This window comes from Meleagris gallopavo, chromosome 7 (assembly GCF_905368555.1).
Source record: "Meleagris gallopavo chromosome 7, MGAL_WU_HG_1.1, whole genome shotgun sequence".
In the NCBI taxonomy this organism is placed as follows: domain Eukaryota; kingdom Metazoa; phylum Chordata; class Aves; order Galliformes; family Phasianidae; genus Meleagris; species Meleagris gallopavo.
In genome coordinates this window covers 18,285,415-18,312,760 of record NC_139410.1, presented here as the reverse complement: position 1 = coordinate 18,312,760, position 27,346 = coordinate 18,285,415, and the positions used below count along the sequence as shown (strand labels likewise).

Here is a 27,346-nt window from a genome sequence, read left to right as displayed (position 1 = left end):
CACAACAGAGAAAAGTGTCCTCCTTGACAGGGATATAGCTGGCAAAATTTTGAGAGTCCTTAGCATCTTATTACTTACTTTATGCCAAAACCCATATGGGGTTTATTGTTGGACTAAGAAAACATGGACCAGATCATAATTTACACTGAACAAGATGGAGCCTAGACAATCTCCCAGGACAAGCAGCTATCTCTGGACAATGGGAACTACTGATCCCTGCCAACGTCCCATTGTAACACGTCTTGTTAATAATGCAAAAATTCTAATGCTGCATATAAAAGCTATTATTAAAAGCTTTTCACTACATTGTCAAAATTCATCAGCATTGTCTGCAAAGTGCATTCAAAATAATTTCTGCTCTTATAGATATGATTTATGCTATAATATAGCAAACCTTTTGAAGTGCTTCCTGGACAATTGCTTCACTTTCATTATCAAGTGCTGAAGTAGCCATATCCAGTAGCAGGATTTTAGGGTTTCTCACAAGGGCTCGAGCAATAGCTATCCTCTGCTTTTGACCTCCGCTCATCTGACTTCCACCCTCTCCAACATGAGTATCAAATTGCTGGGAAAGGAAGAAAAAAAAATGCATAACAAAGTCTTCTATTAAGAATCAACATAAACATTGTCAGACTTGTCCTGAGAGAAAAATATAAAAATCTTTCAATTTTGAAACAGAAAAAAATCTCACTATTATATCAGACAAACACAAAATAACATTTTCCATAATGAATAATATTGTTTTGCCTGAACTGGGGTATCAACCCCCAAATGAAAGCATGTATTGATAAAAAAGTAAAATGTTCTGATTGGGCTCAGAACAACTAGATCAGCAAGAGCTGCAATGGAGAAGAAACAGCTGCCCACTCTCCATCAGATGACTCACTAACAAACTTGCCACAAAGCTGGACATGTCTGCTGATGGCATGTGACTCAAGAACACTGCATCTCTGATCATGATCATACGCTAATAGTACCAGGCTCAGCTAGAGAATTAGATGGACACACAGCCCAAGATCAAGAGAGCTGGTATAACTGTATAATCATGCATTATATTATATTTATTAACTTGGTGAAATCCATATAGTAAGACCTAATTAACTCTCATCAGAGAGCAGGTTGCTTCCTATTCTCCCTTTTAATCTGCCTTTCACAGATGGTTGTATGAGGGGAAGAAGAAAGGATTGATTCTTCTATTTTACGTCAAGTTTTACTTTCAAGGCACAGTATACCTGTGGCAAGTCCATGATGAACTTGTAAGCATTGGCCTGTTTGGCTGCTCTGATTATGTCTTCCATGGTAGCATCATCCCGACCATATCGAATATTCTCTGCAATCGTGGTAGCAAACAGCACTGGCTCTTGCTCAACAACACCAATCTGTGAGCGCAGCCACTGGATATTAAGGGAACGAATGTCATGGCCATCCAGAGTAATCTGCAGAATCCAAGTAAAGCAAAGGCAAGCAAATAAAATAAAATTCAGGGACATTATTCCCTTCAGTTCAGAGACAAAGAAACACAATAAGAATAAAAGACCCGTGAGGCTGCTTTTCTATGCCCAATATAAAAAACGTCTTTCATACTTGAAAAGCTGCAGTGCAGTGGCAGAAGTGTTTGATAACTCTTGTGCCTAGGACTTGTGCCCTTGATTCATTTCCCTATATCTCTCTTTTCTTGATCTCACAAATAAAACCAAGTGGAAAGTACTCATCAAAATCACTCTCTTTAAAAGACTAACTAATTTGAACATACACAGACAAAGCTATTCATTAGTAAATCTGAATTAAAAGCTCCATGGAATGCAAGGCAGAAAAATCATCCATCCTCATCCTCCACCATCTCCCTGCAGACACTCTTTAAGACAGGTCATTGCTTTGAGGGGGGAGGGATTTCTATTTTCTAGACTGATCGACTCACAGAGCCCCAAAAGATGTCCATGCACCTTATTTTCTAGTCCTTTCCTCTCATTTATGGAAAAGAATACTTTTAGACAAATGTATTCCATTGTTTCTGTGCTGGGGAGGAAACTAATGATGAAGAGACCTTATTGTAAAACACAGCAAGCAAAAATTTACAAAAATATTCCTAAGAAAAATAAAGGTTTTTGTGAGCAGTGCCACTGTATTTTCCATACATTTCCTCATCCCCGTTAGGTTATACAGTGACATGTTCTTTATGAATATTGAAACTTTAGTCTTTTGGCATGAACAACACAAGAAGAAATCACAGAAATCATAGAACACAATAATGAAACTGAGTTCTATAAACATGAGATGGGCACGCTATGCTTACATTAAATTGGTTCTTTTTCTCTTATACACTTAAATACAGGTAACCATGTATGTGATTTGTGCCATTTAGGGAAATGGAAATAGAATGAAGCCTATTAACAAATGTAGCTCATATTCTTAGCCAATCCATTATTAAATGGTAATGACACATGCAGAGCAGTACTGTCCAATAATGATTAAATGTTCAACACTGTGTTTCCCAGAACTTAAGATGGATTATCTATAGATACTGTTTTCATTCAGGTTAGCACTGAATTTTTATTTCATCCTGAGGGGTTTTTCCTTTCACATAATTACTCTTGATAGTATTTATTCAGCACTCCCTTGAGAGGTGATTTTACTCATTTCTTTTTTGAATGATCAAAATAAACATTAGGAGTCTTCCTTTCCCTCTCAGAGAAGAAACTCTTTCAAGTCCCAATAATACAGGAACCTCTGCCAGAATTAGACACTCACCATGCCATCAGTAGGGTCATAGAAACGCTGGATGAGCTGTATTATTGTACTCTTTCCAGCTCCACTAGCTCCAACAAAAGCTGTTGTCTCCCCTGTTTTAATAACCATGCTAAGGTTATCCAAAATCTGGAGAGAAAAAAAAAAGGAAAAGAATCCATCCATTCTAATTCTCTCAGAGCTATATAGCCAAGCAGCAGGAGGATACTATGTTCTTTATTTGAAAATGCAGATTCTAAGCAAATGTACAAAACTAAAAAATAAAAAAACTAATAAGAAAAAGAAAGCTAAATATTTTTACATTGTTTGACGACCTTATAAAAGCAGACTGCTGTTTTCTATGACAGGCATCACATTTTGATCTTCGTTTGTTCTTGCTGTTCATCATTAAGAACTAGTCAAGTTAATACCACTGTAGAACCTGGCAATAAATCCACGTTAAGGAAGAGTCTATATGAATTGAGAATGCCTGTCCAAGAACAGATGTTAAGAATATAGAAGTGAAATTATATAGAATATTCCAATAATTCATATGCTTCTGGGTCTATCCAATATTATGTTTTTTGTTGTTGTTGTTGTTTGTTTTTTTTTGAGGATTTGTCAATTCAAACACAGCAGCAAAGAAATAATGGGGTATACACCCGAGGTTCCTGTACCTTTTCCTAGATGTTAACTGTCATATAATGCATTCCTGGCGTAATGGAAGATTTCTATAAAATCTCTTTATTCTGTCCAGCTTACTACTTTGTGCCCTATTATAGCCTATGTTGATACATGTGCATAACTATATGCAGGTAAAATTGCCCAAAATCAGCAAGTTTATGTTCAGCAGCATGGAATATGTATGACAATAGATATTTCAGAATGGTAAAACAAACAATGGTAAATAGAGGAACACAACTGATAGATGAATTATTTTGTCTACTTTTAAACAGGGAGTCTAAAATTGCAGAAAGAAAACTCTACTGAAAATCTAGAAGTTGCTGGCAGGTTATTTTGTTTGTTTTCAGTAAATGTATTCACAAAAGGGATGACAAATAATTACCTTTACGTCAGGTCTGGAGGGAAAATGGAATGTTACATTATGAAATTCAATTTCACCTCTTACTTTATCCAGCTTGTAGCCTTCTTCCGACATGCAGTCAATGGTGGGTTTCTAGGGTAAAATTTATTGCTTTATTTACTTATTCCTGAACAGCCAACACTGTTGCAGTAGTAGATAAATGTTTCCAACACCATACAAAGACAGAACATCTCTGAACAGCAATTGGTTGAATTGAGCTAGCAGCAGAATCTACCCCAGGGCTAGCAGGTAAGGGACATGATACTAAAGGCTAAAATAACCAGGGAATTGTCCCCGTTAAGTAGTGCAGGCAAGATGAATGCACCCTCTTTACTGCATTTACAAAGCCTACCACTCAGCTTATTTTTCCTGGAGCAGAATAGCTGCACGAATTAAGCATTTTAACTAAGTCAATTCAGGCAGTGCCTTGGGACTGAAATGACAATACTTTGCACATATAAACTCTCTCTTAAACCAGTGAGGAAACAATAACTTGCTGAAAATCTGCACACTTCATCATTTTGCATTTCGAACATTCATCTCTGAATGCCCCGTCCTAGGAGAAGGAACCCTGAAGCTTTTCCATGAAGTGCTCTGGGTCACATATACGTTTGGCCAGGCCTCAGATATTGTGGGCTGTGCAACATGAGCAGAAAAATAAGAGGAATTTGAGGAATCCCAAAGAAATCAATTTTTCTAAGGATAGCTTTACTAGGAAATTTATGGGAAATCTTAACCACAGAATAAAGAAAATTCAATAAAACTATGATTGAAACTATAACAACATCAGTATTTGATAACAGGTAAACACTTTTTTTTTTAAATGTAGCCTAGCAGATAGAATTTTAATATTAGAAATGTGTATGTTCTAAGATGTTAAGAATGGCTAAAAGCTTTCTTTTATGAATACATTCTACTTAAATTCTGATATTAAGCTATGAAGAAAGGAGTTTCACTGACCCTGCAAATGATAACATCTGTATGATCACACAAGTTCAATGCCAGAGAGAACATTCATCATGGCAGAGCTGAGATTTTAGTATCTAGTTACAAATCTACAAATGCAGCAAGCAGATGATCTAATAATTTATCACCCTTCTCTAGATGGGAAAAAAATCTCGTTTCTGTTTTCTTTTTACCCTTTCTTTTTACAGTAATCTGACTATCTTGAATGTTGTGATTAATCCTTATTGTTGCACATCTTTTGTGCTTTTAATTTTTTTCTCTAAAAAACACTTATCTTATTCATCTCTTTCAATTATCTTAAAGGAAAATCTTTAGATAAAGTGCATCTATAAGACATATGCATTATCATTATTGTAGAACACTGAAAGGTTACAAAAAAGTCTATCAGTGTTACCATAGTTATTTCAGCCCTCTTTATGTGATCTGTAAAAGACAGGCAGCATTTGAATGTGTTTACACACTTTCAGCACAATAACCCCTGTCAATGACCAGATACATTAAGTACCATTAAGAAATCTACAGTGTTTTGCCAGCCACTAAATAAATGCAGATACAGAAAGGAATCTTTATGAATAAATGCCGGCAGCTCTCAGACCTTTCTGACATAAAAATAGTAGATACGTATTTCATACATACAATCATACATTACATCTTCAAATGTATAGATATATATTTCAAATACTTATCTGTACAGAGAATACTGCGATTAACATTTTTGAATGCTGTGAGACCACTCCCTGTGCTCACTGGGTTCCATTTTAATTTGGGGTAGCTCTAGGATGGGTGACTCAGAGTGACAAAGTCCTATTGGCTAATGCCAATAGGATCACATTTTACACTATGTGGAGACAGTGAAGTAGGTACCTGCTGAAAATTTGACTGTAAGGCAACTGTTGCTTCCTTCCTGTACACTTTCTGTGGTCCAGCACTGATCAATAACGGTATGCAAGGAGGTATGGAAGTAAGAAACAGCAGTAGCTGAGGTAAAGCTTCATCTCTCAGAAACAGGATACTTAAGGAATCTGTTCAACACCTTCTCTAAGGATATCTGCATGCCAATCAACCTTTCTATCGCACATCCCATTTTTCTTTAATTGCTCTCATTTTTCCTTGTCTACACTGCAGACAAACTACTTCTGTTTGAGACTTACTTATTTTTCTTTCCACCAGTGACACAGCTCAGAAATGTATTACTTACTCTATCTATTGTCTCAAAAATGTTTGCTGCAGCCCCACGTCCAGTGGCAAAGGCTTCCAGGCAGGGAGATGCTTGACCGAGATTTAAAGCTCCTACTAAAACACCAAAGAAAACCTGTAGAAGTGGAAGAAGAACTTAAGAAAATCTGACATCAGGTTTTAATTACAATCCAGAACTTAGGCAGGCAATTCAAACTAAAGTGGATTAATGAGTTCTTGTGCATCAACTGATCTACAGTGATTTACCATGAGTATAATTAGCTCACAAAAAAAGGCAAATGAATGCATCTTAGAATCTCCTTTTAAGTACCGGAAGACCACAATGAGGTCTCCCCACAGCTTTCTCCAGACTGAACAAGTCCAGCTGCCTCAGCCAGTCTGTAGGAGAGGTGCTCAGCTCTCTGAGCATCCTTGTGGCCCCTCCTCTGGATTCTCTTCAAAAGCTCCACATCTTTCTTATGCTGGGAGTCCCAAGGCCTGGACACAGTATTCCAGATGGGATTTCACAAGGGCAGAGTAGAGGGTGATAACTGCCTCTCTTGTCCTGCTAGCCATCCCTCTTTTGAGGCAACCCAGTTAGCCTTTTAGGCTGCACGTGCACACTGTTGGTTCATATCAACCTTTTCATCCACCCAAGGACCCTCAGGTCTATCTCTGCAAGGCTGCTCTCAATGAGTTTTTCTCCCAATCAGTACACATATCTAGGATTGCCATGACCAAAGTGCAACACCTTGCTCTTGGTCTTGTTGAATCTCATTATGTCTTTGTGGGCCCCCTGTCCAGGTTAGAACTCAGCTAGTCTTTTGAACTCAACAGACGGTAGCCAGGATACAAGCAGAAGTTGTATAAAACAAACACTACTGTTAAGAAAGAAATAAAATCACACAGGACTCAGTCCTACTTTGCAGCACACTGATGTTTACTAGACTGGTTGAAATGAAAGTATCTACTGTAAAGACTGTACCCTGCAAACATCTATACAGTGGTATGCAGATCATGCTATAAATTCATACTCAGCTTTATTGCAAAATAACTTCTTAGTGTGGATGAGTCCCAAAGTAAGTAGATTACATGCATGTCAGAATCCATCAAGAACAGGAGAACAGGTTCTGTAGCTTTGATTAGAAAAAAAAGGCAAGGGATTTCTTAGTGTATCTAAAGGCACCAGAATTATTGGCACACAATGCTTTTTTAAGGGACTAGGAAAAGAATCTTTAAACATTTTCTACCTATATCTCCCTCACTCCAGTCCTCCAGTGTATGGTTGAAAAATGAAGTAGAAGAAGGATGACTGGCAAGAGAGAGAAAGGGGAGGATAACAAATAACCTTTCAGTTTACAGCTTCAATTTATCAGCTACTGGGCAGCTCCGCTCTCTTTGCTATTTTTCATTAGGAAGCACTGAACTATAGTTGTGTACAAGGTGAGGAAATAACTTTGTTTTTTACAGCACTATCTTGTATCATCACTGGTGTCAAGAGGAGTTGCAAATGATTTCCTGTGAGGGACATCCTCCTTGAACAGAATGACTATGTCCTCAAAGTAAATTACCAAGCTTCACTTAACAGGAAGTTTTGCACTGCAGGCTGCTGGTGGTAGAGAGCTCTTATGTTGGGCAATTGGTAGAGAATAATCAGAAACAGATGTCTGATCAGAACACCCAGGACATATCAAGGTTCAGAAAAAAATTACTCCAATTCTGGACCAGAGCTTGACACTTGGGCAGTCTTGGTTTCAAGTGAACAACCAAGACATCTGTAGATGCTGGCTTTATTGCATTTATGTCATTGATGTGTTAAACGTCAACTGTGCAAAAGCAGATGCAAAAGACCACCAGGAGATTAATATGCTTCTTTTTTTTGGTATAAAATACAGGAGGCGTAGCCACATGTTTTGATAGCATACATATTTACAAGTTGCTTATCTATGGCACTGTATGGGAAATCTACAAAAGAAAATGCTGCTTCAAAAGACCTGGAACCATTCATGAGAGAGAGGTTAGATCTGATAAAATTTTCTTTGGTTGGGTTCTTCTTCATCACAATGTTTTGACCTTTATCAACAAAAAAAAAGCTCTCCTGAGATGGCAGTACCGTAGAAGCCACATGCCAGCCCACACTATGGGAAAGCTAGTTTCAGGCCACTGAACCATAATGTGCATCAGGCACATTATTCTGATCAGAGCACACTAAGAAGCATTTTAAGTAAATACAGATTTGTTCAAATCTTATTCTGGTATATTTCTACTTTCATGCATATAATGACTTTATTTATAAGTAAACAGATATGAAAACACTACGTCCCAGAATTAATGCTTTAAGAAACAGCCAAGAAAAAAGTTGCATGGGTACCTGTAGAAGAGTGCCGGGTGAATACTCATCATCTTCAAGGACAAGTTTAGAGCCATACCAAAAGGCTAACGCATAACACAGGAAGATTACAAACCACATGTAACCACTGAATAATCCCATTATTATTCCTTTTCTAATTCCCCAATGTTGAGCATACACTAAATTCTTATCATATCTGTAGAAAGACATAAAAATAAAACTGAATGAAATGAACTTGACAGCAAAATTTATATGAACAAAAAGCAGGAAAATGAAATTAAAGTTTTCTTTCCCAATCCAACCATTTTTTTTAATCATGCTAACATTCCTCATTTACAGTGAGCACAATAAATGAGGTCTTTATGGGAGCTATGGTACTCTGTAAATAATATTCTTATTTATCTTGAAAGTACACAAGATTTTCAGATGTGCAACAAAGTTTGACAATAAGTTCCTACAAAGGAGAATGACTTGAAGATAGTATTACTTATGTTCTATTTCACTGATTGAATTATGAAACAGATTTTGCATAAGAATGTTACTTGAAAACTAGATTTCTGCAAAACTAGATTATAAATGCATATAATTCTCAAAACTAACAGATGGCCATTGTTTCAAAAATCTAAGACTAATTGCTGTGGTTACATTTCTACAGGAGAAGGAATGCAGAGACTCTTTATGATTTGTCTAAACAAACCTCTCAACTTCTTTCTTCTCGCCACCAAAAGCAGCTACTGTTCTGATGGATGAGAGCACTTCATCAGCCACAGCCCCAGCTTTTGCATAAGCCTTTAGTTCTCTGCCTGTGAGCTTTGCCACAGCCTGTAAAACCATAGGAAATTGTGATTACACCTGACCATGATAAGCAGCTCTGACCATCACACAGTGCTGCATGAGGTCACCTCCCCTGTTGCTGCCACTGGGCTCACTGCTCATTCAAAGGTTTGTCTTCTAATGTTAGGACACACATTTCTGTAGCATGCGTTTTGTCTAACAATTATCCCAACAGCTCTGCTTCAAATACCTAGAAAGAACAGCAGACAACAAATGCTTTCCCTCCCTTCCTCTCTCTCTCTCTCTCTCTCTCTCTCTCGCTAGCTGCCTTTTAGCAGATCATAGAATGATCATGCATGTGTCCATCACGGCAGGAGGGGTAGGATCAGCAGGAAGAGGAGCACTTTAGCCAGTATAGCAGAGTCAGCTTCAGGAAGAACAGGTAATGGTACTAATGGGGAAGAAAGAAAATACATGTAGCCCATCACTATGCTTTGTCTGTCTGGCCAGTAGCAAACAGGTTCCTCCACAGCACCTCAGAGCACACTGGATGCTGAAATCTTACTTGGGCTCAAAAAGTGCTCACATTGAGTGTTATATGTGAAGATACTATATTAGTTCAGGAATTAAATGTTCCCGGAAACTGTAACATGTCATTATTTGCTTTCGTTCTTCAAATACTCTGCCCTAAGCATCTGTTAGTCACTTTCTGAGATGAAACCATGCTAAACTGATGTTAAGTCTGTTTTCTTTGTGATAAAAAACTAAAACTTGAGCTAGTAATGTTCACAAAGAGGAAAGACTTAATTGTGGGTATGTGAAAGACATGGGGACAGAGAAAGAATTGAAATGGGGAAAATGACAAAACGTAAAGAGAATGAGGTCAGAAAAAATTGCAAATGAAGGAAAGATACATTTTGGAGTTGAATTTTATTCCCTGCCAGAACACTGCTCTCCCACTTTATACTGAGTCATCATTCATATCATCTGCTTTGCAGCCAGCATACAGCATAACGAGAGCAGGAAGGAACAAAATTTGTCACAGTTAGACTAGAAGGCTGATAGCAAAATGACAGCAAACTGTTCCTGAGGTGGAAGAAGAGAGATAGCTAGGCAGGGAGCTGAAGCCAACTGAAGAGCATTGAGAGTGTGCAGGAGGAGCAGGAACTGCTAAGGAAAGGAAAGGAGACAATAAGGCAGAGGATCCTGTGATTCCCCTCTTCCACCTGGTTCCTCTGCACAGTCACAGGGAGGTGCAGGATGTGGGTGGAGAAGCAGAACCAGAATGACTGAGAAAAGACACAGTAGTTGACAGGAGTAGGGATATCTTGAGGTGACTCTGAGCAGCTGTTCTGAACTGTTTTAGAGCTCCAAGACTGGGTCATCTCTAAAACTTTAGGTAGAAAAACTAAGTCTCAAGTCTAATAACCATATAAATCCAGCATGGAGTAATAGACAGATGCTGCAGGCCAGTTCTAATCCCAGCAACCCTAATATCCCTGCACATGACCCCACAGAAGCAATGCTTATATTCCTGTCTCAGATGCTGGATATTAGATTCTGGGAATGAGAATAAGCGAAGTGGGAGTGAAGCTCCTCCTTAGCACACACACTTATCCCAAATCATAGAATTGCTCAGTTCTGCCGTGACCAGAATCTGCTCTCTTGACTCTAAAAGGTTGTAACAACCTCCTGTTTCAGCATTCCCCTTAGCTATATGGCATGATCTTCCCTGTTCAAGGGACCTGTCTTAGTTTCATCTGGGATGTAATTTTTTTCCTCAGAGTGTCTGGTATGATGCTATGATTTTGTTCTAGGAGAAAAACAACACATCAGTGTTTATAGCTGTTGCTAAGCACTGTTGTACAGAACCAAGGCCATTCTCAGCAAAGGGCCCAAGGAGCTGGGAGGGAACAGAATTAGGACAACTGACTCAAACTGGCCAAAGGGATATTCCATACCATAAGACATCAAGTGGAAGGTTTTGAAGGGTGTGGGAATTCATCTCTCTCTCTCTTCCACTGCTCAGAGGGTGAGCTGGGCCTCAGTCAGGGGGTGGTGAGCAATTGCTTGTGCATCACTTGTTATTTACATTCACATACATATACATAGTCATAACTATTATCCTTTTCCTTTTGTCTATCTTAGTAAATAGTTTAACATCAACCTACAAGTTCTTTTTTTTTTTTTTTTTTTTTTCCCCCCTGATTCTCTCCTCCATCCCACTGGGCAGCGGGAGAGTTAGCAAACAACTGCGTGGTGCTTAACCACTTGAGGACTTAAACCACAACAGTATCTCAGAGTGAACCTCATACTATGCACTTACCAAGCCATAGACAGCTGCTCCAACCCCAATGAGGGGACTGACTGCAATGATAACCAGGGTCAATTTCCATCCACTGACAAATCCCAGTAGGAATCCACACACAAAGGTGGTTAAGCGCTGGATGAAGATTGCTACTTGATCAGCAATAGCCTCATTAATTTTGTTAACATCACTGTGAGAGTAGGGGAAAAGAAATAGAAAGGTCAGTAAGTGTGTCTGCATATCTTTCTTTTGTATTGCCACATTTTGCTTTCCCTTGCAGAGGCTTTTTCAAAGATGCTCAGCTACAGTAAGAAAACCTGGAGTCTTTGCAATGGCAAAGGGCATTTATTTTATATATGAATATTACAGAGAAAATTCTATTTTTTCCCAGGAAAAGCCATCCTGCCCAGCAGTCTCACTCACCACTGTGCCCCAGCTGATGCAAAGGGAGCAGAGACATCTCAGCTGGATGCAGCTATTTGGCAGTATAACTGATACAGCATATCCCCATTGTACAGCACTAACTGCAGCCTTGCTGAGGAGGTAGGAGGAAGACTTTAACTCTCTTCATCATTCAACCTTACACCAGACAGTTTGTTCTCTGAATATGAGGGAGAATGGAAAAATAGAGGGATACAGTATCGCTGGAAGTATTGGGAAAACATGACAGCTGTGTCATATGTGGGACAGCAGTGCAATGGTTAATATAATTTGAACCCCATGCAGCTGCAGAGTTCATTTGGTCTCACTTATCCATTGCCATTACAGAAAAAACATCTCAAAACAAAATAGTCATTACATTCTGCTGTTCTTGGCTACTCTTTCACTGTTGAGAACAGGAGAACCAGGAAACTCTTGGAACAAAAAGGAGCAAGTGGCACTGATGTTTAAGGTGCAGATTTATTAGTATCATCCTCTACTTGAAATATGAGAGTGCTGAGTTCAATAACATGCTTACATTTTCTTCTTAAGAATGTTTTTTTGCGTTCGGGAAGCTTTTAGAAGGTGCAAGACAATGTTATCCTAACAATCAGTGAACCAGGTGTTATTTATTCAAGAAATACGTGTTTGCCTCACCTTTTTAGTCATATTTCTCACAGCCAATTACATTTTGTATTTCTTCTTCATAAAATAAAAACACCATAGAAAGTCATAGTTACTACTTGTCAGTAAAGACGAAAACATTCCCTTCAACTACAGAAAATCTTTTGCAGCTGTCCCTATTGTTATGCAGGCACGACAGAGCAAAGGGAGCCTCCTAGAGTCAGCATATTCATCTTGCAGCTTCTTTACGTCTGTAAACAGGAACTACAAAGCGAAGAAGCAAGCCTTAAACTCTGCTTTTCTCAGAGCTAAACGTCTACCCAGAAGTTTTCTCCATCTACCCTGGGTCCCTTTCTAAAGGTAAGTGCTTGTGACTGCTGCTTTAGTAGAAGATTAAGCAAGTCTCACTCTTTTCTTTCAAAAGCCAAGAGCATAGTTTGTGTGCAATTTTCCTTTCCATCAAGTGAGAGGGCTGAAACCCTTAACTCAAACCTCAAAGGAACAGGCGCTGGCAGCCTAATGGGAGACTCAGAAAGGGCTGGGTACAGGAAAAGACAAGAGGAGGTAGCAAAAATAAAGAAACAGAATATCACTGACAGAACAGTTACAAGGGGAAATAATTGTAGCATAGCACTTCCTACACGTTGGAGACAATTAGCCTGGTCCCTGCTCTCTATTTTGTACTAGTAGGTGTTTGTTAAATGCCTAAATTGGCACTCTGGTGTCTGGAAGTGCAAAAATGTTCTATGTAGTATATTTTTTCCAGATTACTTACTCAGAAATTCTTGTGTTCAGTTCTCCTACAGACGTGCAGTCAAACCAGCCTATATCCATTCTCATAATGTTCCTGAAATAAGCTTTCCTGATTTTCTGTATCTGACGAGCTGCAGCCATAACCCAAAAGCAGATCTGGGAAGAGTATAATGCAGTTAATAAATTGCAGTGAAAAGTCTTTCTAGTCTCTACAAATATGAAAAAGCAATTTGGCTAACATGGAAAAAAAAATAATAATAATTTGGCTATCAATAAACACAGCATTCAGGTAAAATACATTCTAGCTACACACACAGACGTTGAACTATTTTATGATCTCAATCTTTAAATAATCCGTTTCTTAAAGCCTCTGGATGAAGCCTTTATCTTGGTTTTGACACAACATGCAAGATCAGTTACTCTGTGCTGTTACATAAATGTCATAGGAAAACAGTTGTCCATCTGCAGCTGTAAATGATAGAGGTATAGCAGCCATTCTACCTCAGCAAAACTCTCAGATAGCTTTTAGGAAAGAGAATGACAAGTGCTTCTCATGATTATAAAAAGCTTCAAAAGCAGTGAATTCAAGCAGATTGTACTGTAATTGCCCAAGCTTGTAGCTTATCTCAGTCATACGGTTTGAATGATTACTACAGAACATATAGAGTGTGATTCTACTCCAACATCAATTTTACTCTATTACTCTGTAATATCTCCCTTACAGAAACACAGAGCTCAAGTTAGCCTACTTGGGAAACTGCATGCCCTTTAGATATTTGCAGGAGAGCACGTGGCTTCCATAGTAACCACATTCAAGCAAATATTTCTTTTGGTGTGAAAGGAGCAGCACACATTCATCTCACTGGTTTAAATGCATCTGTGTATTAAGGTTTGCATGAATAAATCCTAGGTCTCAGATAATCAGAGCTAAAATATTTCATCCAATAGGTTTAGAACTGGGCTTGTCTGCTCTGCTCAAATACGATGCTGACTAAGCAGTTAAAAGGAATACAGTTATGACAGACTTAATTATTTAGTGATTTAAATGTCAAAATCAAAAAATAGGGAGCAAAATACTGACTTGGAAGTATCCCAACAGAAGTACGGCACAACCAATTCCTCCATAGTAACCTGCAAAAGTGGTCATTTCTTTTTCAATGTCAAGCAGTCTAAAAAAAGAAATAGAAAAAAAGAATTAGCAATACAGCTTTTAGTTTCTCACATATTTCTAATGTGGTGCGTCTTCAATTTAGAGTCAAGTCAGCTGGCGAGTCAGTTTGTTTTGCTACCAGAAGCAATTTCCTGGTCCTGAGGCTATTGTTAGCAGGTGCTGGTTTGCTTGATATTCCTGTGGCATAGGGATGGGGAGCAGGCAGGTACCAGGAAATCTTGCATTCTGCAACAGCCCTACAGTGTGCAAGGGCCGGATGAGAAACCCCACTTGTCTGTGTGTTTGGCAGCAGCACAGGTAAGAAGGTGTTTTAGGCAGCACCTGTCAAGCAAGTTTTCATTAGATGCTGAATTACCTTATTTTGTACCATTATACCAATGAATAACACTCAAATTTAAGCAGAGAGAAATGAGGGCTGTTGGAGCATATTCAAATATTACTGTCCTGCTTACCTCAAGTGATCATCTCTTTTAGTAGAAATAGTTACTCTCAAATTACTCCTAATATCAGTAAAGTGCACTGAATTGCTAGCATTACACTTAGACTACTTTGAAACAAACATTTTGGTTGGTTACTGGACATTCTTTTAGATATTTTTTTAAACATTCTGCAGAGAGCAAGTTTATTCTGTAGGCCCAGAATTTGGTATGCTCCAGTTTTAAGCCAAAAGGGAGAAGTATGTACCTGATTGATTTTCAGCAAAATACAATCATGAAAATGACTCAGGTGTTTAACGTAAATACTTAGTACCATTCTAAATGTTTTTATGTATCTTGCTTGATAGCTAGTTGCTGCTTCAGAAAAGCAGAGGTCTTGAGCAAATCCTGTGTTGTATTTGCTAGTCCCTTTTCAGGGTTTGGCTTGGACAGCCTGGATCAAATAATTTGGCTCCAGTCACCTATATTTTGGAATGCAGATCACTTCCCATATGCTCTGAATTTCAGAGATCATTAAAGAAGTAAGTTTTAATTCTAATTACATACCTAATCTACTATTACTCAATGATTAGAAAACTTGTGGAATGATGTACTGAAAACCAAGCCCTAAGAACAGTTACAGGTTCAAATTTGTGTTCGACAGATATGTATACATGAATGATTCATCTGGACTGTCTTTATTATAATTAACAGAAAGAAAAAGGCACTCTTAAAGGACATTTCATCAACCTGCCTTAGACATCTCCCATAAGCCAAGATGAATTGCATTCCAGAAGTGCACATTTCTCTTCAACAATTAAAGTTTAGTTGACTTGCTCAGATGCCAGCTGGCACCTATAGGATAGATACATTAGTGCTAACCAAAATGTCTAGAAGTCATTATTACCTATTGGGTCATCAAAGAAAACATATCAGTGATTTCAGAGGCACGCAGACATACATTATCATCACTATCAAAGAATATCCTTGCTGAAATCTATAGCTGAAAGATCAAGACCCAGGCTGGACTTCTCTCCCTCAGCTCTGAAACAAGGCTCTGTAGCAAGAACCATGTCTCTTCTACTCACATAAACTTTAAAGGCTGAGCCAGGCCTTTTGTAAGAATACATCCTAGACAAACCACAATAACACAGTAAAAGAAACGAGCATTTCTACTACTTACCCACATCTTATTGTGGTGTTCCTTTCATTCTGATGAACAGTACCATTAATCCACACTATGGTGTTATTTACGCATGTTTTATTTGGATCTTTAAGCTCTTGCATTTCAATGTCATATTCAATGAATGTGTCTGCCATCGCACCAAACACAAGCAACATGCCTGGCTGGGCTGCTCCATGAAGAATAGCACAGAAGCTACCAACAACCATCATTAAAATTTCCATAGGTGAAGAAAATCGAAACTAAAGAGACAGGAAAAAAATATGGTCTCATGCTGCTCGTATGCTGATAAATCATTAATCAGGTGGATCAGATACAAAACCATTCTTCTTAAGAGTCATCATTTCTTCAATATAGAGAGAAGAGAAATATCTCTCTCCAGTCTAATAGAATTGTACCTGTAATTACAGTCTCATAAATTACGATAACTCCCTTTAAGTATTTGACAGCAGAATCTGATCATGTGAATGAATGTATGGAATCATAGAGCATTATCATATAATTATTAATAAGGCAATATCACTCCACATTATCATTCCAGACTATCTTAAGAACAGTAATTATAATCCATATATATAGTCACCTCTGCAGTTTTCCTGTGAGAAAGGAGAGAGGGAGAAGGAAGGAATGAAAGAATCTGGACATTTAGCAGAGTCTCTGAACAGAACTAATTTCTCAAAACTGGGTGCTGTGGTAGAAATCCACTTCAAAATCTCAGAACAAATTCTCATAGTTAATAGCCTAAATTGCATTGGTTGAACTAGGTAGTTGTGCACTGATTCTTAATCTAGGAGAAATATATAGAAACATGACTTAGCATGCAGTAAAAAAAGGGACTGAGCTAATCACTATTGCCTTACACGGGCCAAGTGCATGCACACACACAGCTGGTTACTCAGCTAAGTTACAGTGACTTAAATTACTTTGGTCATAATCATATGAAGTCTGATTCTCAGGTTAAAATCAGGCATAAATACATAGACTAAACTGTACTTATAGAACATTAATATCAAATGCTATTGTAAAGGACTGCAAAGAGAAATCCCGGCCAGCTGAAGAACCAGTCTAGGTTTTGTAAATGTTATAATATGTTTGAGAGAAGAAGGGGCAGGAATTTGGAACACATATCAAAAGGGTTATTGGGACAGAAACACGATAAAAGGAAAAACAAGTCAACACACAAGAGAAATAAACAAAAGGTCTTTCTAAAAAAAAAAAAAAGGGAAGCACACTATCACTGTTTTGCAAACCGGAAAGCTAGTTCCTAGAGATGGAAAAACTTGTGATTCATCCTTCAACAGCCATAAGGCAGAAAGGAATGCCACAGTTCTCCCCCTGGGGATATCCACAATGGCAAACATGAACTGACTGTTCTCTCAAGCTAAGATCTGAGATACCTAGTCAGGTAAAGTACAAGCAGGGTGTCACTGCACTAGTCCAGTATTATTCAGGATCATTCTAGTTTGGACTTACAGGCTACTTGCATAAACAACATGTGAGAAGAAGAAATACTAAAATCTCTTTGCTGCAATCTGTTGGATTGGGTGTCTCTCTACTATGTTCATTTCAAAATTGTGACACACTCTATGGCTCTCCAGGACAGATCAAATATACTAGCTATGGCTAGACATACCACACAGCATTGTGCATTTCCAAGTTTTCTATAGTAACCTGCCGGTTCTATATAACATGTTTAACAGATAATTATTACACAGATACTGGTAATTAATTTAATACTCAGCTAACAAAATGAAAAAATAGTTCTATTAAATTCCTATTAAATTTAATAGTAAAATTTCACGCCAAGTGGTTTAATTTCTTACAAGTTCGACTTATTCACAGCTATTATCTAGAACACCGTATACATTACTATCATTTATTCTTCAAAACCAAACAGACATTTATATCCATTGCTTTCATTACCAGCTGAAAGAAGCCAACGCGAACAACTTTTTCTTTCTTTTTGGATGACCTTCAAGAACACAAAACATACAATTACAAAATTGCATTTAGTACAGATTTTGTTCTATACGGAAAGATAGTACACAGAATTGAACTTAACTCACTTTTCATTTTTCTTCTTAACAGAAGGTTCTTCATATGCATAGAAATTTCTGGCAAAGAAAGGATAAGTTTTCACATTAATTCCTTTATTCTCTCGGTTAGTTCCCTGAAATTACATTTTATTTGGGATAATTTGCCCACAAGTTTTAAAGAGACAAGCTGTTTCTTTCAGATTTCCTTGGAGTCAGTGATTTTATGGTAATCTTAAGGTTTAGTAAGGGAGTTGAACAGAGGTTAGTTTAAAATGATTTAAAGGTTTACGCAGTTTCATAATCAGCTCCTTAAAACACTGTTGCAATACTAAATCCTTTGAGATCTATTAAAGAAAAATCCTTGAACCAAATTTTTGGCTAGTCCTTACTTAAGACAGAAAAGTCTTCTTCCATTTCCCTCTTATACTATCTGGACATCCATATTCCCCTAGTAGCAGCAGAATCTCTCATCACTACACAGCTTCTCTTTCAGTGCTAGCATTATCTGCTGCTGCTCTACATGATCCATAAAACTCAGTGATCTCTAGAGGTCCCTTCCAGCCCCTACAATTCTGTGATTCCATGATCTCTATAACATTCCAAGACAGCTTGGGTTTCAAAATTTGCGAAAAGACCATAGTAAATTTTGAGTTCTGGGTGAGTGGCAAGGACAAAAATGAAGAGATGGTCTTCCTTCCCTGTGCCAAGAGTAGCTCTCTATCTGTGTACAGTGTGCCAGAAATAGCTGGCATGAAATACAGTATCCACTAGCATTTCCAGTCAGCTACAGAGTTGTCCCAGGATCTAGGAAGAGGCCTTCCTCTTATCCCCATTCACATCTCAGATCATAGTTGAAGATCAAGATCTGTAAGTCTTAACTGCCTAGAAGCTTATGGTTTATGTTTGAATCTTAATATCTTAATTATGTCAGAAATTTGTTCACACTTATGGTCTAAAAGTTAAGCCTGAAAAGAAAGCAAACAAGGCTAATTCAAATTCCTTAAAAGCTCATTTCTCAAAGTAAAAACACCGTCAAAAATATTTGCAGAAGAAAGTCTATATTTTGCTGCCATTACATTATATTTGAAACAGCTGCTAGGACTGTTTTGGTCTGCCTTTGTCAGCTGTATTAAATAAGGTAGATTATCTCCTAGAGAATAGCTTCTTATTAAATCCCTGTATCTATAAATGTGTCAGTTTGATTGGATGACATTAACTTTGTTGAGTATTCCTAGAAATATTGTTACACTTGTGTACATGACTTACTCTGATTTCTTGAAGCTGTTACCTGTTAGGGAAAATAAATGCACAGTTTGGTTAATTATAATTATCATTCAAGAATATGATCTTCTGTAGGTATGAAAAACAAGTCCTAGAACCCTGTGAGATCTGACTGCTCCTAAGTTACAAAGCATCTTTTTCCCTCTAATATATCCAATCAGCGACAAGAATTGACATAAGTCTAAAAATGCCCTGGCAAGGTAATACCTATTTATGCCTGTTTTCTCTTGAAGAAATAGTCTCAAGTATTCAATTCCCAAGATGACAGAGTGTGTTACATTAAATACATTATTCATCACCAATTAAACATTTGCCACAAGTCAACACATTTTCATTGCAAACTGTTTGCTAGTATGCAGCTACGTAGCTCACTTGGACAGTGCCTCATTGTCCATGTGTGTTATCTGAAACGAGGAGCTGTAGCTTTTGCCTTCCAACAACTTAGAGATGGCCGATCTTGCAGAAAAGGGGCAGTTGTGCCCCTAGAGAGTAAGAGTAGACACTGGGTACATTCTGAAAAACCATAACTTAGAGAAATTGAATTATATTACAAGATACAGTTGTGCTGTATGGCAGCTCCTTAGTCTCTAAATGGTTTTGCATTTTCCAAGGTAGCAATGCTAGAAATAAGTGGTCTGAGTTTGGGATTGAAGGAACACCCAATTATAACTCCTTTTAGGGGTTAATAACTTTATTTGGCTTTAGCAAACAATGGTTTTATTCTGCTGTTTGTTATGTAAGTATATCCTATGAATCCCAGACATTTCAAAGAAGGATTCATACTTGTAAAACTATTATTAGAAAGCATAATTTGGTGTTACAAAAGAAAGAAAAACTGCTGTTCTCACTTTGTTAAGAGTTTGGCAGCTTGTGACAGCTGTAATGGTTTGAAACCATTCCTTGAGGATTTATAGAATAAGAAAAGCCTTAGAGGAAGTTTCCTCTGCAGGAAGAAAATTTGGAAGTACAATTTGGAAGTTCAATTTAAATACATCATCTGTACTTAAATTGAAGGAAAAAAACAGATGTAATAGCTCACCGTTACAATTGCAAAATAAGAAGAATAGAACAAAGTATGATTTCTATAGCAAGCAAAAATACATAGGGACAATTAAATAATGTATTAACCTAAAAAAAAAAGCAACAGTAACGTTTAAATGCTTTAAGAAAATTTTCAGCTTGAAAGAAGCACAGAACCTAGGAAAAGCTGCAGAAGGTGGTCAAGAATTTGAGGCTTTGCTGCAGCTATGTGAACATGGTAAAAAGTAAGCCTGAGGAAATCTGATACTTAAATCAAACAAATGAAAAAGCATACCCAAAAGGCTCCCAAATAAAGCTGGCTATTAACTATACCTACAGTTGCAGTGTTCTACTGTTGATCCAGAAAGAGCTAATACTTAGTAATATGTACAAGAGACAGTTATTGAAACAAACCTCACTGGAGATTATAGAGCAGAAGAGATCACTCAGCAGGTTGCCAGGAGCATTTTAAAGCACCAGTGTTTGCTTTTGGAAAGGTGTTCTAACAATTCAATAAACTGTTCACTACATTCAGCAAAAGATTGCATTTCCAAGGAAACTGAGAAACCAGAGACAACACTTTATAAGACAAAAAAAAATCCTGGCTGTAAAAAGGAGAGGAGGTTTGGTCCCAATAGTTGAAGTCCCAGAAGAAGTAAAAGCAGCAACTACATTAGACAAGTTAATAGGCAAGGAACAACTGCTCCAGTACAACTGGATAAATATTAGATAGCTGGGAAAATTTCTTAGGGGCTAGAACAGGCAAAAAGTTTTCTGTCCCTGAAGAAGGATATACCCCCTTTGCCTGTTCACTCCCTTTTCTCTTCACTTCTCTCCCCTCTCAGTAATACTAGAGCTCAAAGTACTCCAAGAGTTGAAACTGCCTTCAGCTAGCAGCCTCAGTTAAACATTCAAAACACTGCAGGGAAAGGGAGTGGGAAGACTCTACAGCTTCAGCACACGAATAGCTGCTCATTTCAGCAGGATGCAGGGCAGTGTGCTGGGGTAGCAATAGCTGGGGAAGAGATCAGACTTCCAGAATATGCTCACGTTTGTTTCTGTCATAATCAAAGAGCTGTGGATTCTGTTCCTATATTGCAAATTTTAGAATCAGCTGCATAGTCTACCATGCCAGTCTTGATTTTAGGAATACATTCAAGCTACTAGGAGAATACTTTCCCACACTAGCTTCTTGGAAGCATTTACAACAGATTTGAAGTTCCCAGCAAAAGCATACTCTTGATTGTTGGATAGAAGATTAGCTAGTACAGGAGAATAATCTCTGCAAAGTGAAAAGCATTTGACAAGGATAGTTAAAACCAAAATAATTATATGACTACTACAGGCAGACAGAAGGTGGGAACATAGCACCTTTTGCACGTGAAGACCAAAAAAATCACATGTACCACCACATGTAATGGAACGGCTACTTTTATACTTGAAGATGTTTGACAAACTCTACAAAAATCAATGCAATCAAGCCCAGAGCCAGACCAAATATTCCAAATGTGTTCAGATGCTACCATTACACTCACAGTCCTATAATATGTCATATTTCAGATAAAGATTGAGAGCAAAACTCAAACAGTGAACTATAGTAGATTAGAAATCCAGACTTGGCACTAACAAGCAACTACTGGGTATTTTAAAGTGAAGACAGATCACAGATGGTACACTCTCCTGCCATACAGCAGGGAAAGAAGCTTGAGGAAGTCTGTTACTAAAAAAAAAAGTCTCAGTAAGTCTTGAAAAAGTTCGATTATTGGCTGAAATTTCATGATATACATTGTTATGTGATGAATTCTTCTGCAAGCCACAATTTTAGCCTACAAAACATCACTGTAAAGTTCTCACAGAACTAAAGTTGCTGAAGGAGGACTGCCATAAACACAAGATGTCATCTAAGCTGGGGAGGAAATATTTAACATAACGCAAATTAGTGTGATTTCTGTTCTGATATTTTAGTTAATGAAAAATACCTCCAAGGAGGTCTGCCTTTGAATGTTAGTCTGAATACAGTTCAGTTTTCTCTGAAGTAATTTCTCATAAAATAAAATCCCCATGGTCTTCATCACTATCCCATCTGACTGCTCTAAAAAGCTGATGAAGTAAAAGAGAAAAGAGAACCCAAGATAAAAAGTTACTCATCAATCTGTTTTGTTCAGAGCCCACCCAAACCACCTATTTTTTTGATGAAGCAGGTGTAACTGGGAGTGAATGCCATGTTTGTAAATCCCAATAAGGCCCACGTTATTACAGGGGCTATTTATGCATGACCTCAAGCATTTCATTATCCCCTGGGAGAAGATTTTTAATAAAAGTTCAAAGAAATCCAGAGTTAGGCACAGCTGGCAGGGATTCTGAAAATACAGGCTTAGATGTTTACTTAAGGAATCTGGTGATACTTGAGTTACAGAATCTTCTTGCAGACCCCTTTTACTCTACGTAGGGTGCAGATACAGATGTACATTGAATTGTACTGCAGTTTATTTTCCCTAATGTGCTATTGTTTGGCTTCACTATGCATTATGCGTTTAATATATATTTGCATTGCCTCTCCCTTTGTCTGCTCTTCTCAAGTCTTACAAACAAAATTCAAAATATTTGTGTAGCAATTTCTCTTCATTTTTTCTCCTACCTGACTCTTGCTGCATTTGCATATACAAACTGGAAAAACGCACATTACCAGGGAAAAATGGAAGAAAAGAGGAAAAACTCTGATGAGGAAAAAGAATGCAGACTCTTGAAATGAGATATACAGCACAGCAATATCTCTTTAGTATTCTGCCTAATAGAGGTATGGCTGCATATACACATTTACTGAAAGAACCTCTAAAAAACAGGAAAGACAAGCTTCTGATTTTCTGTCCATTTACTTGTACACCAAGACACTGAGTAGGTAGTGCCTTGGTACCTAAAGGTACCTAAAAACTTAGGTAGACACTTTAAATATGTAGTCTGATAAGTAAATATCATCCACAAAGAGAGACTGTTATAAACAACTTTTTCAGAAAGGTTTTGCAGATAGCACACCTGTAGATTCACAGAACAGCAGCAGGTACCAGATAACTGTATTTATTCCACAGACTATTACATTTGTATTCTATATGACTATTAGCTCCACTTACACCACCCACCACCTTTTCTACGTGCTTTATAAAATCAGGCAACTGAAGAATAAACATCTTACATTTACCATCCAAGTCAAAAGCATAGTTATCTTCTCCCAATTTCTTGATGCTACGCAGAATAACAGGATCAGACATGATGATTAAGTGCTCAAATCAGAAATCCTTAAGAGAAGGGGGGGTGGAGAAAAATCGCATTAGCAAACATTAGTCTTTGAAAGTACAACTATATTACGTTAGACTCCTGCTTAACTCAAGTTCTGCCATCATCCCAGGGCAATGCCACTGATTACAATGCAAATTCTAAAAGTGGAACTAGAGTAGAAAAACGCATCAGAGAAGTACGTCCAAGCCAGCCCAAAGTGTAACTCCTTTAAAAGGCTTCAGTACCACCTCTGCCTTAAATGAGCTGCTCCAATGGGCTTTGCAGTTTGATGCAAACAGCCCTCTTGCCATTAATGGCTATATTAAAATCAACTATTGCTTTTCTGTAGATGCCATCCATGAATTACAGCCCAAGATATTAATAACAGATCCTGCCTCTGTTACAAGGGAGCAGTGGGCAGGAGATCTGCTCTGCTTTGTCTCAGCCCAGCCCAGCTGCTGGTGGTCACTAAGACCATGACAGAGGAAACCCTCCTCATTTATCATCTGTTCCTAAATTTTATACGTATTTCTCTAGCACAGGAATGATCAGGAAGACAGGCTGTAAAGGCCTAATTCTCTTGGTTAATTCTAAGCATCCAGGGTAGAATTCAATTATTCTTCTGTCATTTTAATGGATATTTATCAAAGATGCCTAATGACCTCCAGGAGCATTACAGTGCTTTACTATCCTTATTGCTAAAGTAAATTCTTCCTAATGTCTGATTTGAATTTTACATGTCATAATTTAAGCCCATTGCTTCTTATGCAATAGGGAAAAAATAGTTCTCTTCCACTTTGCAAGTAGGTTGTTATTTATTTGGAGGATAGGAAGTCTCCCTGTTAATATGAATAAAGCAATTCATTCAATTCAATTTTCCTTTGTTGGCTGTATCTCCCAAACCTATGATAACCCTCACTGTCTACTCCAGATTCTTTCTTGAAGTGATGAGTGTATAACAGTACTGAGTCTTACCAACAGTGAGCAAAGGAGAGACTATTTCACGTCTCACAGATCATACTCTTGTTTAGACAACACAGTATGAGATACATATATATGTGTGTGTGTGTTTTTACAAAAATATCACATTATTGATTCACCTTCAGTCCGTGTTTCACAAAAACACTCATTTTTTGCAAGCAATTTATTTCAGAGACAGTTGTTTTCCAAACTGTATCTTCACAGTTGATTACTCCTGTCTGCTTTTATCAGCATATAATAACATCTTACATTCTTCAGCCCATTTTTTCTGTTTGCTTAGACAAGTTTGGATTCTAGTCCTGTTTATCAGCATATCTGCAGCTTTTACATCATGCTCAAACTTAGTGAATATATTATCCACCATGCTTTTGTCAATATTATGGAACTATACCAGAAGAAAGACATATCTGCAGAGCTGCATTTAACACGTTCCTTAATTCAGACATTAATTCACTGATTGCTGCTCTATGGATGTAGTTTTCTGGCCTGAAAGTATCTGATGAGCAGAATTTGTTGATCCACGTTTGTTGACTGATGTCAGTAAATCCTGATCCCCTCACACTATATGATGCCCTGGTCTGTGAACCAAATTCTCTCTTTAAGGAAATAGATAAAGCCAAATCACTATAACAGCAAAAAATCTGACTAGGACTACAATAGTCACTCACAAAGTAAAATTACAGGAATTTTTTTAAATTATTCATCTCCACATGCAATGAAATAATTTATAATCTTAATGATTTTTTTTTTCCTGTTCTCCCAAACAGATGGTAAATGGGTCAAACAAGGCTATGTTACTTCCTTAGTTAAAGTATCAAGCATGTGTGCATTCCCAAGTTCACTTTTTGCTGTTTTATTCGACAGAAAACACACACAACCTGCTTCCAACTAGAAAGGAAAGCTTCACACACATATTACTGTGTTTCACATGAGACCTGATCTGCATTTCACTCAGCTGGATTTGTGTTGGGCGCATGGGAAAGGATTTAACAAGGAATTAATTTCCAGATAAGATCATTCAATTAATATTGAAATAAACATAGCTTCCCATAAAGAGTGAACATATGTTCCTGGCAGTTTAATGCCACTGGAGCTTTCACTGAAGAAGAGAGTGATGATTTTCCCCAAATGGAAAAAATATATATTAATTCAGTCTTCCAGTAAAAACACAAACCTTGTTCTACTTTCTCCTCCCTGCCTTTTGCTGTACTGGATAAGTTGAAGTAGTCTTAGACAGATCTCCAAAAACTGCTTGTTCAAATAATCCTAAAGATCCAGAAGTACCTTGAGGGGGGAAAAAAAGAACACAAAGATACTCAGTGAGCTCACTTCTGGCAGTTTTCTCAATGATCACACTGTCAAGACTATTTATTTTAAGCATGAATTCAGTTGTGAGGTTAGAGCTAGAGATCTCAAGACATGGTCTCTCATTTACAAAATGTAACAAATTTGACAGTGGTAGCACAGACTGGCAAACACTTCACAGTGAAGTGATTCTAAGGAAAACACAGCTTAAATATGCAATGAGCCTATGGCTTGTCAGCCTTTTAATCCTGGATAAGTGTTTTTAAAAAGGACGTGTTCATCTTTAAAAAAAAAAAAGCAACACTTATTTAAAACTTTAAAAAAAAATTATGAGTGTGAGAAAGACCATTTTTATTATTTACAGACTTTTGTTCAGAAAATTAAATCATCATTCACTTAATTAATAGCACCAGAAGATGGAAATTTCAACAACACAAGTTTTCTTCTGCAAAAGTTCATCACAATGGTAATTTTATCAGCAATTTGTTCTTACACAGAAGCCATAATTTGTTCCTAGATCTAGTAAGCACTGCTTTGCTTTGTTTAGCAAACAAATAATGGAAATATATAAAGAAAGTTGATCTAACAGCTGATTTTACGCTGAAGTCAGCATTATTGAAATTGTTACCCAGATTATAAAATAAATAACAGTGCATTTCTGTTTCAGAATGATAAAAGATAATGTCATGCTGTAGATTGATGAAAAAGGCAAAAGTAAAGCAAAGCCCAGTCATTCTCTGCCTCATCCTCTTTTAAGTTATTTATTATTTCACCTTGTAATCATAACATCTATATAAAATTTTGTGATGGAACATTGTAAAAATCAATTTGTCCTTTCAATGCTGGCATAGAGCATGATGCTGGGAAGTCTCACTTCAGTGCTTGCTTTGACACCATATTTTAACATTATGACATATATGACAATTTATTTTTTTTTTTAGTCTGAATTCTGATGCTATCTTAAATAATGGGAAAAGTGGGGGAAAAAAGATGAATGACTAGAGTAGGGATTCTTGTTACAAACACTCACTAGAGCTAAACTTTCTGGAATTGTTAAAATTTCTCAATTAAAAAAAAAAAAAGTGACTGCCCCATATTTCTGAAAAGAAACACATTTATTCCTTCCTGAGGTTCAGAACATCAAATATTATCCATATTCTACCATAGGCAGCAGGCATCATTCATGACCTTAAACTAATATAGAACAATAGCATGCTGAATTCGAATATTAAAACAACATTCCTTTGGGTCTGGAAGTTTATATGGGGACCACTTACACCTTGAAAAATTATGATGCTGATGTCTCCATTAAGAGTGATTTGGATAACAGAAATCAGAGATAACAGAAGATTACATCATCCAATCTACCCGAGAGTGCCAAATAAAAACTAGCAACAGAGAATATGTCAGAAGCTGCACTGAAGTGAAACTGCATTTTACCACTGCCAGCAAAGTTATGACTGCTGGAGTTTTTATAAACAGTTATATTTATGGAACTCAA

The 27,346-nt window shown here is 37.4% G+C and overlaps 2 protein-coding genes across 5 annotated transcripts in view; one reads left to right on the top strand and one right to left on the bottom strand.

Annotated features, from left to right (window-relative positions):
* Positions 1 to 27,346, top strand: part of LOC100543781 (dehydrogenase/reductase SDR family member 9) — a 50,254-nt gene that overhangs the window by 12,997 nt on the left and 9,911 nt on the right. For both annotated transcript variants that reach the window (XM_085227877.1, XM_031554209.2), the window contains exons 2-3: positions 11,774 to 11,925; positions 12,617 to 12,786. The gene's annotated coding sequence lies outside the window, so the exon portion shown is untranslated. The remainder of the gene's footprint in view (positions 1 to 11,773; positions 11,926 to 12,616; positions 12,787 to 27,346) is intronic.
* ABCB11 (ATP binding cassette subfamily B member 11) overlaps positions 1 to 27,346 on the bottom strand; it is a 49,193-nt gene that overhangs the window by 17,409 nt on the left and 4,438 nt on the right. For all 3 annotated transcript variants that reach the window (XM_010713699.4, XM_010713700.4, XM_085227875.1), the window contains exons 2-17: positions 25,715 to 25,824; positions 23,477 to 23,579; positions 19,252 to 19,273; positions 18,016 to 18,063; positions 17,873 to 17,921; positions 15,950 to 16,191; positions 14,261 to 14,348; positions 13,202 to 13,335; positions 11,401 to 11,572; positions 8,998 to 9,122; positions 8,322 to 8,496; positions 5,973 to 6,086; positions 3,791 to 3,901; positions 2,749 to 2,874; positions 1,233 to 1,436; positions 395 to 565 (exon numbers count right to left, since the gene is read on the bottom strand). In XM_010713699.4, coding sequence (XP_010712001.1) covers positions 395 to 565; positions 1,233 to 1,436; positions 2,749 to 2,874; positions 3,791 to 3,901; positions 5,973 to 6,086; positions 8,322 to 8,496; positions 8,998 to 9,122; positions 11,401 to 11,572; positions 13,202 to 13,335; positions 14,261 to 14,348; positions 15,950 to 16,191; positions 17,873 to 17,921; positions 18,016 to 18,063; positions 19,252 to 19,273; positions 23,477 to 23,552 — 1,857 coding nt within the window. In that variant the 5' untranslated portion in view covers positions 23,553 to 23,579; positions 25,715 to 25,824. The remainder of the gene's footprint in view (positions 1 to 394; positions 566 to 1,232; positions 1,437 to 2,748; positions 2,875 to 3,790; positions 3,902 to 5,972; positions 6,087 to 8,321; positions 8,497 to 8,997; positions 9,123 to 11,400; positions 11,573 to 13,201; positions 13,336 to 14,260; positions 14,349 to 15,949; positions 16,192 to 17,872; positions 17,922 to 18,015; positions 18,064 to 19,251; positions 19,274 to 23,476; positions 23,580 to 25,714; positions 25,825 to 27,346) is intronic.